Source organism: Elephantulus edwardii, unplaced genomic scaffold (assembly GCF_000299155.1).
Source record: "Elephantulus edwardii isolate Elephantulus edwardi_28Jun2011 unplaced genomic scaffold, EleEdw1.0 scaffold00007, whole genome shotgun sequence".
Classification (NCBI taxonomy): Eukaryota; Metazoa; Chordata; class Mammalia; order Macroscelidea; family Macroscelididae; genus Elephantulus; species Elephantulus edwardii.
The window spans coordinates 13512076-13526867 of record NW_006399757.1 but is presented as its reverse complement, the minus strand read 5'-3'; the positions used below and the strand labels follow the sequence as shown (position 1 = coordinate 13526867).

At 34.4% G+C, this 14792-nt stretch overlaps 1 protein-coding gene across 4 annotated transcripts in view; it reads left to right on the top strand.

The window, feature by feature from the left end:
* The window catches only part of DGKB (diacylglycerol kinase, beta 90kDa), a 1124393-nt gene that overhangs the window by 248501 nt on the left and 861100 nt on the right, over positions 1 to 14792 (top strand). For all 4 annotated transcript variants that reach the window (XM_006880255.1, XM_006880258.1, XM_006880257.1 and 1 more), the window contains one exon: positions 8685 to 8838. In XM_006880255.1, coding sequence (XP_006880317.1) covers positions 8685 to 8838 — 154 coding nt within the window. The remainder of the gene's footprint in view (positions 1 to 8684; positions 8839 to 14792) is intronic.

The following is a 14792-nucleotide window of genomic DNA, read 5'->3' as shown; positions in this document are numbered from 1 at the left end:
GGAGACAGTGAGTTTAGCACAGGATAGAACAGCATTTAGGGCTCTTGTACACAGGGTCACTATGAGTCACAAGTGACTTGATGGCACATAACAACAACAACAACACCAGCCAGATGCTCTGCTGGAGGAGGGGAAATTTAAAAAAAATATATAATGTGTTTTTTATTTATGTCATTTCTGAGAATTGATTGCTTCTGGGAAAAGCAGGTAGCAAGGAATAAAAGAAGTATGATAACAAACCTTTCTGCTTCTTTTCTCTACTACAATTAATAAAATTTTAAGAATCTTCTTTTTCTTAACAAACCTATGACCAGAACTGATAATGAAATAACTTCATTCAGTCAATATCAACTCATAAGAGTTATTTAAAATGTCTTTCCATTGTATAAATTATTTATATAGAAAATAAACCATTAGTTCTTCTTAGTTCAGAAAAATGATGGCTACAATAACTGGGTGCAACTGATCAGAATAGACTTGAGTGATGAATATTCTTGAGACACTATGCTATTTATTGAATTCTGCTTTCCCGAAAATATGTGCTATGTTAAACTTGTTTAACTATAATTTCCAGTATTATATCTCATTTCATGTATTGTAAATCCTACTGTTGTTCTGGTGCATTAAATGATATGTTGTTAACTAAAATGTCAGTGGTTTGAATCCACCAGCTGCTCTATGAGTACATCAGAAACTTAATGGAAGGTTTCTAGAGCTCAAGGAAGTGGATTTGTATGATGTGAACGAGACAGGGTTAGATACAGGTATATAATGATGTAATCATGCCCCATGTTATAATTTGAAATGCTATCAGCCAGTCAGTGTTAAGAAAATTAAGGTGAAGTGCAATGAGTTTAAAACACCCTTAACTAGGTCATAGAGCAGATCTAACGTAAAGTGAGTTTCCTCAAGGTATCTTTGGTATCTTTACCAAAGATAAAAATAGTGAGGAGAAAGATCTGAGAGTGGAATGAATCTATATACTCAAAATTCTATGTTGGGTAACTAACTCCTAGCATCAAGGGACACACAGAGATAAATCATTTGCATATACACTGCACCATATTTTTGGATTCCAGTACCCTGCTGGTATAGTCTGTAGAGGTCACAGGTAATGCTTCTCAGTGGTTCAATCAATAGCTGTTCCACAACAGAAAGCTGAACAATCCCCTTTTTAGGAGAGTAAACCCATTTTACTCTAAGCTTTAATTATCCTTTCACAATTTTAAAAGAGAAATACAGAAACACTATATGATCTAACTATTCCCCTACTAGGAATATACCCTGAAGAAATCAGAGATTATTTACAAACATATATGTATACCTATGTTAATTGCAGAGTTAATCAGAATAGCAAGAAAATGAAAAGATAAATATCCATTAACAAATAAATTGATAGAGAAATTGTGGTACATTCACACAGTGGAATACTATGCAGAATACAAAAGAGCAATAAATTAGCAAAATATTGCACTAGATCGATGAGTTTAGAGGAAATGATTATTCTGAGTGAAATAACTCAGTTATAATAGTACAAATGCTGCAAAGACCATTACTGTGAAATTAAGAGGCTAACTGAGAGTGGAGAGGAGTGGAAGAGCAGCTTTCCTTTTCTTGATAATCAGATTTTAAATTCAAAACACTGCCTTCCCAACTATATAATTTTGTTAATAGAACTTATAATAACGTTTATTTTGCTCTTTTGTAATTGCCTAATTAGAGGATTAGCCAAATTAGTCTTCAGTATGAATTGCACCTCAATGTAAAGAAAGAAAAATTCTCACCATTGTACCAATAGGCAACCTCATGAGAGACTGAGAAAATATTGAAACTGTCAATGACTTTATCTTATTTGGGTCCATAATTAATACACTTGGTACCAGCAATCAGGAGATCAGGAGATTTATAGCATTGGAAAGTATGATTTATATTCTTTGGTGTGGATTACATTTCAACATTAAGAAAACACAAGTGCTCACCATTGGGCCAATAGGCAACATTATGTTAGATGGAGAAAGGAATGAAATTGTCAATTTTTCATCTTGCTTAGATCAATAATCAACACCCTTCATACCAGCAGCAGTCAGGAGATCAGGAAACACATTGCATTGTCTCTTAGAGACATTGAAAGACATCTTCAGTAAAGAGCAATGATGTAAATTTGAAAACAAAGTTGAACCTGATTCAGGCCATAGTCTTTTCAATCACTTGCTATATGGCTGAGAACTAGACAATGAATTAAGGTAACAAAAGAAGAATTGATTCCTTTGTGTTGTGGTGTTGGAGAAGAGTACTAAATATTCCATGGACTGACAAAAGAGCAAACAGAAATGTCCTATAAAATGTGCTCCTTAGAGACAAAGATGGTGAAGCTCCATCTCTCTCTCTCCTACTTTGGGCATGTTGTTAAGAGACAGTATTTCTTAGAAAAGTCATCGTGCTTGGAAAGATGGAGGGTCAGCAAAAAAGAAGAAGGTGAATTGACACAGTGACTGCAACAAAAGGCTCAAGTGTGTCAGAGATGATGAGAAGGACACAGAATTGGACAGGTTTCAGATCTGTTCTTCATAGGGTTGATACGATTGGTACTCACCTCATTGGTACCTAACAACAACAACAATAATTGACGATGCACAGGACTTGGGGTCACACAAAGGCCACATGCTTGAAACCTGGTTTTTGAAAAGGAGATACTTTTCTTGTTCCATCTCATTTAGCTGACCAGTATAAATGATGGGATCTTAAACAAACAAACAAACAAAATTGTAATTCTTATTTACATTTTTATTTGGGTCTTTTTTTCTTGTTTTTCTATGTCAGTACATTAAACACTTGGCTTGATAAAGCTTTTTAAAAATGTTTATCTATATTTTAAAGGTAGACTCAGAGGAAAAACTTCTAGCAATTTAAGTGTTACAGGTTTTCCAGCAATTTCCCTTTTATTATCTGCTGTCTTGAGATAACAACTTAATATTTGTTAAATGCATATGGGAACAGTTAAAGAAATAAGACTTTGATGCTTATTCTTAAATTGGTGTGGCATTTGGATGAGGGAACCAATACTATTTGCATTTATTTCATTGCATAGTGCTTATTATGTGCTAGAATGTCATTCTAATGCTTTGAAAAATATAAAATCATTTATCTCATTATAATGAAAAAATGTAAGTACTACTGTTATATTCTCACTATACCAATAAGAAAAGTGAAGTTTCTAGTGTTTAAATTATTTTTCCACAGTCTCATGGATAGAAAATATTGGGTCCAAGACTTAGTGCAATTAGTCTGACTTGCAAAAAAAATCCCATATTCCTCCTTATTTTGTAGATTACCAATCAAACAAGTGCCTACAAAGAAATTTGGGAAACAGGAGAAATTGTATCAGGATTAATGAGACTAGCTCAAGACAGGGAAGGGTTCAGAGCTGTTGTACATAGCATCATTAAGGATCACAGGTGACAATGGCACATAAAAACAACAACGTATTATATTGGTTGTTTTTTATATAAGCCGTTTGTTTAGAGTCACAATACCTCTAGAGGGACTTTATATTTAAAAATCAGTTGTTGTTATTTTGGAGGAACATTCTTCTAAGTGGTACAGCACTCTTCTATCTTTTTACTGTACTGCGGTAACCTGTGGTTGCTGTGATGCTGAACCTTGTGCCAAATGTCATAACGGTTACCTATGTGGAGAGTGTTTGGTGGAGCTCCAGTTTAAGACAGGTTTGGAAACAGGAGGGACATCTACTTTCTAGACAACATGCCTCTGGAAACTCTATGAACTTTGAGAAAGGACAATAGTTATAGAAAGGGTTCAGGTCTTTTGTTTATAAGGTCACTATGAATCATGTTTGACTCAAGAGCAATCAACAACAACAATAACATTTATCCTGACTGTAATAGCAGTAATTATATTCATTAGACCAACTTGCATTTATTTTATAAAATCAACTCTTGTTTTCTTTTAAGTCTTCATTTATGTTGAGTATTATATATTAAAATTGATATCACATACAATGAAATACTTTTACAATGGAATGAAGATTAATTATTTCCCAAAAGTAATCTCTAAGAAACTCTAATAATAAGTGCAAACACTCCCTCTTAAGAAAATGGTTTTTTTTCAATTCAATCACTTGGCTTTTGTCTTTGTATATTTTGAAGGCTTTGTTTCATTCATTTTGGGAAATTGCTTTTTTTGAAGGAAACTTAGACTGGAGGCAATTCTATACATTTCCCTGTTATTCATAGTTCTTAGTTTATGGTTCCTTCCACTAGAAGAATTTCAATATTCTTGGTAGTAATTTATTATACATGGTAGAATATGAAGTCTTTTTACTGCAGTAACATAAATTTCTAAAGTGTCTTTCATAAAATAAGCAAAAAAACCCCCAACCCCCAAATAAGGATATTGAAATAACAGATTACGTTTTAAGCAGTGTTTTGCTATCATTAGAATGACAAGTTAAAGATTTGTTTCTTTTTTTACTGGTTTGATGTTGTCTTCAGTACATTAACATTTACAATGTATACATTTATTTGACTCATAATCTAAGCTACATAAAATTATATACACAGATAATATCTTTATCACATTTTACTTCAAGTTTATACAAAAATAACACAATAACAAAACTAGGTATTCTCCACTAGTTACAGCCAATACTATAACAATGAATAATACAGATTTTCTTTTTCTATACCAGAAAGTTTTATGGAAATATTTTTATTCATCTGTCAGGGGATTATCAGATATAAGAGCATAAATGTAACAATTTACATTATTTTCCATTTTAATTTAATTTTAGTTATATTAAATTGAGTTTTTTTAAGAAAAGGTGATCAATACTGTTAACTCTTTGTCTTACCTAAGAGGAATAAACAACTCAAAACAATACACTGCCATTGAGTCATAAGTTATTATAGTTATTCCTCTAGCAAGTTTTCAGAGACTTTAAATAACATAGCAGAAATTTGCCCATCTTTCTCTTGTGGAGCTGCTGGTGGATTCAAACTGCCTGCGTGTGGGCTGGCAGTGCAACTCCTTAATGACCAGGTCACCAATAAATAACGTACGAATTTATAAACACACACACACACACACACACACACACGTATAACATATAGATGTGAGAACATTTCTCCTCTTATAGATAAAATTAAAAATCCCCTCTTAATCACTGATCTAATTGTTCTGTATATGGCTGAGCAGCATTTTTTTTCTCATTCATTTTATTTAAACAGGTTTATGACTAGAAAAATACTTAGGATGAGTAATGTTATTTTGAGACTGGTGGCCCGGTGGCAAGAAGCTGCACTACAATCCTGCAGGTCCGCAGGTCAAGGCCATCAGCTGCTCCATCAGAGAAAAAGGTCTATCTCATTCCATGCAATTAACTGCCTCTGAAAACCTTTTGTATAGTCAACTGTGGGTCAGTTCTGACTCCATGGTACACAACAAGAGCAATGTTATTTTAAAATATTAGTTGTGTGGGTTAGCATCTGTTAAGAACCAAATACAATGCAAACATTTTATATGTACAACCAACTTTATTGCTCACAATTGTTGTTGTGTACCACTGAGCTGGAACCGACACCTAACTGATCTTCCAGCTGATTTTCAGAGGCAGTAAATCTCACAGGAGGAGATTGCCCATCTTTCTCCCATGGAGCAGCTGGTGAATTTAAACAGGTATTTTATTATTATTATTATTAATAATTATTATTATTATTATTATTATCATAATATTTTAATTAAAGGTTAACAGAAACTTTGTGAGGCTTCAGAATTTAACCTAAAATCACCAGAAAGTTAGACATGAGAGCCAAACCTCAACCATAGAGCAGTATGACTGCAAAGCGCATGCCTGCATTTTATGCTGACATCTGCTTAGTGTACCGAATTAAACTTATGTGTTTATACAATAGCCAACGAAACATTCTTTATAGTTTTATGAGTGTAAGTATACATGCAAGATGACTATGGGAGAGAAATTATTTAGATACGGATGTATATGTTAGATTCCATAATTTCCATTAACTCGCCTAAAAATATAAGATACATACTTTTTCTAATATATCATCCTTAAACCCAGTGTTGTCAACTTGATTTTAACTATTAGTGAGCCTTCAATGCATTTCTGAGGCTCTAAATCTTTATGAGACGAGACTCTTTCTTCTATACTTCCCTGGTGAATTCAAATCAGTGACTTTTTAGTTAGCAAAGTAAAATGTTCATTATACATTATCCCAGCAGAGTTTCTTCTTATCTTGATAGGAAATAATATATAGTGAACTGATCCTGTGGAATTTAACTGGGTGGAAACAATTCAACTTGGGGATGTTAAGTAACAATCAACTGCCCAGAATTAGTTCATATATATTTAAATGCCCAGTGATCAAAAGGTAGACAGATTTTAATAGAATCATATTTCAGCCTAGAAATGACTGACTAAATTTAAATTTGCATGTAAGTAAATCAACTAAGAAAAGTTATTGAATGAGTTTGATGAACTTTTACAGTTTAGTAGTAGCTAGATTTACATAGATTAAGATGAAAACTTGCCATCATGGCTCAAAGACTTGAACAGTTAAAGAAGCAAAATTTAAGAGCTACATGTATTGTGAATACCGGATAAACTCTAAGGCTCTGAATGAGTTAGATTTGTAGGTCACTATTGTATATCACTGATTGAACTGCATTCCCAGAGACTCTGTGAGGATAGTTGGTGAATTTATCCATTGCCAGTAATTGGAGGCTATCACTGCAAGATAAAACTTCTTCTCTTCCAGTATTTCATAAAATGATTATGTGTTCTCTGATGAGGGACACTTACTTAGTAACTAGGTAATGTGTAGGGATTTTTTATTTCATAATCTGATTCAGCAATTTTCTGGGACTGTGGATTTATGATGGTGAGATTAGCTTTCTGTCTTCTTTGAATTTGTTTTTTCAATAATCTGTTATCATTTTACCCTGGGTGATTTGAGTTCCAGTGGTACTAATTATCTAAGTATTATGAACAAAGAGATATATAAAAGAAGCAACACAACTCATTTGTTTTGTTTGGTAGTGGTAATCTTTTTCCACCTTTGCATGAATGTTCAGACAAACTTGTGGCATTTCTACCCAGTTTTCAGTAATACATTTCTTAGAGTCACTTTGGGGAGCAAATAGTAATTAAATTCAGCAATTTTAAAAGCCCAATTTAAGATATAAATCAAAGTCTTGACTTTGAAATAGCCCAGACTCAATTCAGATTTATTGACCCTCCACAGTCTTCCCTAGATCACTTGTGGGCTTCTGCTTTGTCTCTCCGAAGGATTAACACAAGCTGCACATGAAAGCATAGGAAGTAGATCCAATGAGCTTCATAATGCTCTGTCTTCACACTCTAACATCAGTATACAAGACACCTGAGTGGTTTCTTCAAGATGATTCTCCCCTTGCTCTTTCTTAATCGAGATGGATGTGGTTTTATTCTAGTTCCTTTTCCTAAACACTTCTCTTACCTTCATATTATACATTGGTCAGGACCCTAGAAAATACAAACAAACTTTCTCCTGTACAAAGTCCACAACTTTTTTCTTCAGCAAACACTCATGCATCTTCATTCCTGCAGCCATAGTAGTGTTGGTCAAGGCCAGGAAACTAAAAAACTCACTTTTGCTCCCCAAAACTCTCACACCTTCATCCTCTAATTTCCCTGATGGGATTTAAGTCTGTCCACTATCCTCATCTGATTGAAAAGAAGATGTTTTCTAGATTGCTCCTGTGAAATTTTGTTAGAAATCTTGACATTAAAAAAGTGGCATCAGTCGTAATTATTCCAAGGAGATATGGCTATACAGAATACAGCAGCAATATTTTCTGTAATCATGTCTATTCCTATAAAGTGTGAAGATATAATGGATCTTTAAATAGATTTCTGGAAGTCTTTATGAAGTTTTGGAATCTCACTTTGGGATTTTATACCAATTGACCAATTAACTTGAGTGTTTAGATAAAACTTTAATTTCTTTTTTTAAAATCCCCACATCTTTAAAATGCTAGTCACTGTCAGTCACAAGGAGAGGAAGTGTTTGCTCTTTAAGTGCTCACTATGTTCTTGACTCTGTACTGATATGTTCATATTAGTTACCCAATTCAGCCATCACAGCTCTGTGGGAGTGGGGGTTTGATCTCAAATGTAACAAGAAGGAAATTTAGTTTAAAGAGTAAACTTTCATAGGTCATTTAGATGCTATAGAGTTGAAAATGTATGAATACATTATTCATGCTCTCTCTGCTACACCAGAGGTAAAATACACATAACTTATTGTCAGGGTTAGTCTAGACTTGGCCAGCCAACTTCTCAAGTCTTCTGTAGTTGTGTGACATTGAGTAAGAACTCACCCATAGTTGACCCTCCAGCTGGTTTTCCGAGGCAGTAATTTGCACAGAAAGAGATTGTCCAGGCTTCTCCTATGGAGCAACTGGTGGATTAAACTGTTTGCCTTTGAGATGACAGCACAGCTTCTTACCACAAGCCCACCAGAGCTTCCTTCCTTCTGTAGACTTAGATAAAAAATTCGTTTGAAACAATTTCTATTACTAACGACTTTGGACATAGCACACAATCTCCTCACTTTGCTGCTTCTTAATGTGTATAATTTAAAATTTTCATTTTCTTTTTTTCCCAGACAATTGATTTTGAAGGTTTCAAACTCTTCATGAAGACGTTCCTGGAAGCTGAGCTTCCTGATGACTTCACTGCACACCTTTTCATGTCATTTAGCAACAAGTTTCCACATTCAAGTCCAATGGTGAAAAGTAAGCCTGCTCTCCTTTCAGGTGGTAAGTTAGCTTAATTATATACTTCAAAAATTGTATATTGTAAGACTCTCCAATAGAAAATTAATATCAAATTCTCTAAAAATAGATAATTTGCTTAATAATTCCTTTTGCTGTATAATTTAAACTCTCATCCTATAATTGTGTAAACAACTTAAAATAGTTCTGCTCTAATAATAGCTAAAGTTTAACGTAAGTACAATTCATCATTTATCATCACATACCATTCAAAGTCTTGTTTTTATTATTTTGTTATGTGGCATTGAGGCAGAACTGACCCATACATGACCCTCCAGTGAGTTTTCAGAAGCAATATATTGCACAGGAGGAGACTGCCGATCTTTCTCCTACAGAGCAGCTAGCACACTCAAACTGTGGGCCTCTCTGGCAGCAGTTCAGATCCTTAGCCACAGGGCACCAGAATTCACTAGTCAATGTTTCAGAAGTCTTTATTTAGGTGACAATTTTTAGGTATGTTATTTTCAAAGAGGGAAAAGTTCTATTTTTAAAAGCACTTAATGATTATTGACAATAATATATATGAAAACGTAGTGATGAAAGAGCTGTCTAAAAAAGTGTTATACTAATTATTATCAAATAGTGCTAATTACCAGTACATTTTAAACACTGCAGATTTATAAACTCAGGACCAAATAGCACCTTTTTTTTTATTAGACACGTTCCATTTTGTCAAAGTGGATATAGTTGGTTCTTTAGTTATGAGTAGCATTTTAGATTAATATTAATATTTTTTATATTGTATCTATCTGTGTTTTCAAAGGAAATACTAATAAAATCCCACTGCATTACACTTACTCTCTCACTCAATGAGAGCTGCAGAGTTGCATCCAATGCACAGATGGCCCTCTGGTAGGTTTTTGGAGCCTATAAACTTCATGAGGCATGATCGCTCTGTTTGTGTGTGTGTGTGTGTGTGTGTGTGTGTGTGTGTGTGTAGCTACTGGTAGATTTGAACCACTAAAGAGGCACATCTTTCTCATTGGCAGTGCAACTCTCATCAGAGAATTTAAACTGATACTTGATTAACAAAATGTTGTTGTTGTTGATTGTCATCAAGTCAAAGTCTACTCATAGGGACTCTATGAACAAAAGACCTTAATGCCTTTCCATAGCTATCATTGTTTCTCCAAGTTCATAGAGTTTCCAGAGGCATGTGGTTTAGGAAGTGGATGCCACTCCTGCTTCCCAACCTATTTTACAATGGGGAGCTCCACCAAACTCTATCTACAATGGGAAACCATTCTGGTATTTGATATCCTCATGCACAAGGTTCAGCATCATAGCAAACCCAGTTACCCTATATAGCACATTGACAAAGAGTGATGTGCAAAGTGGAACAATGTTCCTCCAGATATGGCATCCCTACTTTCATTCAGCAGTGGGTAAGTGTTGTGAAGTCGACTATGACTCAGAGGAAGCTTTGCACAAAAGATCTGAACTCTGTTCTATGATTACCATCATTTCTACACATTTATAAGTGAGTTTGTTAGAGAATCGAACATGTAGAAAGAAGATACTGAAAAATGTGAAGATAAAAGCCCAGAGAGCATGAGCCACTCCTAGATTAAAGTAATAGAAATGCAGAAGCTTTGCACTGTAAAGCTACACCCAGGAGAAAGAGATCTTCATGTTAGAATACAGACTTCTGAGGAGGAAATGCTGCCTGGTAAATGGTCTAGCCTAGTTGTCTGCAGAGGGGATGATTCTTGGCTAGTTTTTCTTGCATAGAAGCTCAAGGAGAGGTTGTAGCCCTGGATCTTAGATTCCATAAAGAAGACCTATGAATAAAACCATTATTCAAATATATACACCAAGCATTAAAGCCAAAGAATAAACTGAACATTTCTCCCAACTTTGCCATCTGAAATGGATCACACATAAAATATTCATTCATTCAAGATTAATAATAATTGATAAAAGAAATGCAAAAATTAGGGGCAAAGAAAGACTAGTAGTTGGAAAATATGACCTTGGTTACAAATTTCACTGGCGATTACCTGGTATATATTTTTATAAATAATTTATCCCTTAAAAATACATTTTTAAAAATCATATACAATTATATATGTGGATCATTTGATGGGCTTCTAGGAACCAAATTAACTACATAAGTGGAAACAGATGGCAGAGAAGGTCAGTTTCTTTAATAAACTAAGGCCATTGGTTGACTGTGAAACAGACTGCCAATTAATCATGTGCAAGTTCAAATTAAAGATGAAGAAAAAATGAAAGCAAGCCTCTGAGACTCAAAATAGGACCTTGAGTCTATACTACCTGAATCATGTAAAAAAAATACATGATGCACTGAACATTAATGACCAGATGAGTTTTAGATTGACATAAAAAATATCATCCTTAAATTGTTGATGGGATTATAAAATGATGCAACCATTCTTGAAGGCATTTTGACACTTCCTCAAAAAGCTGAACAAAGAAATTCCATATGACCCAGCTATCCCACGGCTTGGAACATACCTGCAAGAAAAAGAGAACCGAATCAAACAGGGACTTTTATTTCAATGTTTTAGCAGTATTATTCACCATCACGAGAACGTGAAAACAGCTCAAATGTCCAATCACGATTTAATGGACTAAGAAATTATGGTATATTCACACAATGGAATACTAATCAGCACAGAGGAGCAATGATTTTTTAAGTAACCTAACTTAGGAGGGACTGGAGAGCATTATGCTGAGTGAACTAACTCAGTCCCATAAGTACAAAGACTGGATAAAACCATTATTTTAGAATGAGCATGAGAATCCAAGGGAGGGAGGGTGGAAGCAGATGGGTGAGGATGTACAGCGGGGAAGGGTTAATCATAGGGTCACACGATTTGATGGGTAGGGGGTTGAGGGAAATAGTAAGGATCTGGTGTGAAAAATAATATATTCAAATTTTAAATAAACTAGTAGAAAAAGAATGTAAAATAGAATGTATATGAATGTATGGAACACAATGTAAATGAAAGACTATAAAACACATTGTCTATGAATGAAACATACTGTCAAGTTATTATTATATGAAAATAAATTTATCTCTCTATCTCTATGTATATCTATATAACTATATAGATCCATATATATGTCTTGAGTTAAAATACTGAAGAATTCTATGGAAAAAATATTGAATGACCAAGAAGCATCAATAGAGGACAGAAGACCTACATAGTCATAATATGAAATAAAAACAAATTTGATTGACACTGAACCATTTCAAGAAATAGCACACTATCAAGAACCAATGGTTCTAAAGTAAGAAGTCTAAGCTGCACTGAGTGCATTTGAAAAAAAAAAAAAACAATAAAAAAGTTCTCAGGAATTGATGGAGTGCTAACTGAGGTGTTTCAACAATCAGATGTAGCTCTGGATGTGCTTCCTTGTGTTTGCCAATAAATTTGGAATACAACTATCTAGTCAACTGACTATGTATTCCCTTTCCCAAAAAGTTGATCCAACAGAACGTATAAATTATCAAACAATATCATTAAAATCACATGCGAGTAAAACTTACTGAGCATTATTTTAAAATGACTGCCAGAATACTGTGGAACAAGGCTGGTATCATATGTATCTGAGCTAAAAGCAAAAGATGCCATAGGATATTTCTTGTGCTATGCAACAACGTTTCACTTTATGGGCATAAAAAATTAGGATAATATTATGAATAAAGGGAATCCTAGAACATTTAACTGCATTCATGCAAAAACTTTGCATAGCAATTGTTCAAACAGAATAAGGAAACATGGCACACTTTAAAATTAGAAATGTGTGAATACTGAATATGGACTCCCAAAAGAAGAAACACATTTGCCTCAGAAAAAGTGCATCCAGGCTGCGCATTTTTAGAAACAAGAATGATGAGATTCCAAAATAAGAATGGGGATGTTGTCAGGAAGGACTAATCCTTGGGAAAAGACATCATGCTTAGAAAGGTGGAGGGTAGTGGAGCTCTGGTGTCCTAGTGGCAAGGACCTGAAACTACAATCCCAGAGGCGCATGGTTCGAATCCACCAGATGCTCTGCCGGGGAAGGAGGGACAATTTCCTCCTGTACCAGTCAGATCTGATTTGACGGTACACTCACACAAAAATAATAAAAATTTTTAAAAAAGGTGGAGGGTAAACAAAACAGAGGAAGAACCTCAACAAGATGGATTGACACACTGACTGTTAAAATGAATCAGGTATATGAGAAATGATGAAGATAGGTTAGAGTTCAGGTCTGTTGTTCAAAGGGGTGCTATGAGTTGTATTTGACTCAATGACACCTAATTATAATAATGGCATTTGATCTTTACGTGAACAAATACTTCAAGAAACTTGGCAGTAATGAAGAGGAGGGTGGCATCAGGATTGAAGAAGACTCATCAACAACCTATGTTATATGAATTATGCACATCTTAGATTTAATGAAATAATGAGGTTGTCCTTGCTTCATTTTTTAGAATGAAATTTAGTCTTTGGACTTTGAAAACAGGGAAGAGGAAAATTTATTGTCAATCAACTCTTTGAGTAACTGAGATAGACTTTGAGGAAAGAGACTAAATCTAATTACTTGAATGATTTTGTAAGCAATTAAAATCTCAAATATCTTTTACTAAACAGGAGATGCCAGCTTTAATAGGAATAAAAATAAAATGGAGGGTTGTTTGTGTTTTTTTTTTAATGAAAAAAAAAACAAAGAAGAGATTGTACTTTATTTTGCACAATTACGTATTTGTACAGGCCTACTTAAAAGAAGCCCTTGATGAGATGGATTGATTTCATCACTGAGGTAATGGGGATAGGCGTATTGGAGAGAATAAGATTGGCAAGGAATAGAGCAGGGTTTAGGGCTGTAGTGCATAGGGTCACTATGAGTCACAGGAGACTTGATGACACATAACGAAAATAACAACTTAAAAGAAAGGAAGCTCTGGTGGCCTACTGGCAAGAGGCTGTGTTGCAATCCCTAAAGCACACCATTTGAGGCCACCTGCTGCTCAGTGGGAGAAGGATGGGCAATCTCCTCCCATGCAATTAATTGTCTCTGAAAACTCACCAGAAAGTCAGCTATGAGTCTGTTCCAAAGTGACTGTATGCAAAAACAGCTTTAAAGAAAATGCAAGGTGTGTAATGTCACCTATATGTAGCAGCAATAACTTAAATTAGAATTCCTTTTCAAAGCTTAGCTCCCATGTTTTAAAATGTAAGTGCACAATGTCCTTTCACGGCTTGTTTTAACCCATGGATTCTTTTCTGCTCTAGCTTTTTTACCCTACCTTTGCTCATACAATAGCTTGGGTTTGTTTGTGGTGTTTCTATTTTTTATTTTTTTGGTAAAATAAGATACTTACTTTGATTAACAATATAATTTAAAAGGACTGAAATAACCTTGGCTCAGGAAAATAATTTTCTTCCTATTCCTAGAATCTTGAATTGGAATAATTTGTCTGTGTTAAATGTCACCATGAGTCAGAATCCATTTGATGACAGTAGGTTATGTTTATTTTGGTGTGCTGGATAATTGTGGTTGAAAATCACGAATTACAAGTACTTCTGTAGGAGAAAAGTGTTAAAATCTGATATGTGTGCCCCTGTTAGAGTTCATCATATTTTATTACCACAATATTAGGTAAAATATCATAGCCATTGTGTGCTATGTATAGAGTATTGGACAAGAGGCACTTCTCAGAAGAAAGCTAAATTAGAAAGGGAAAGAAGTATTATTCTTGATTGTCAAAAATAGAAACACTAAAATGAAAGATATTCTGTAAGTAAAATATTTTATGTTCACTAGCTCAAGGAACTGAAGAACAGATTCAAACCTAGAGTTGCTGTAATCAAGGATGCTGAGGGCAGAATATTAAATGATCCAGGAAGTATTAAAAGAAGATGGAAGGAATATACTGAGTCATTATATAGAAAGGAATTGGCAGATACAGAGGAATTTAA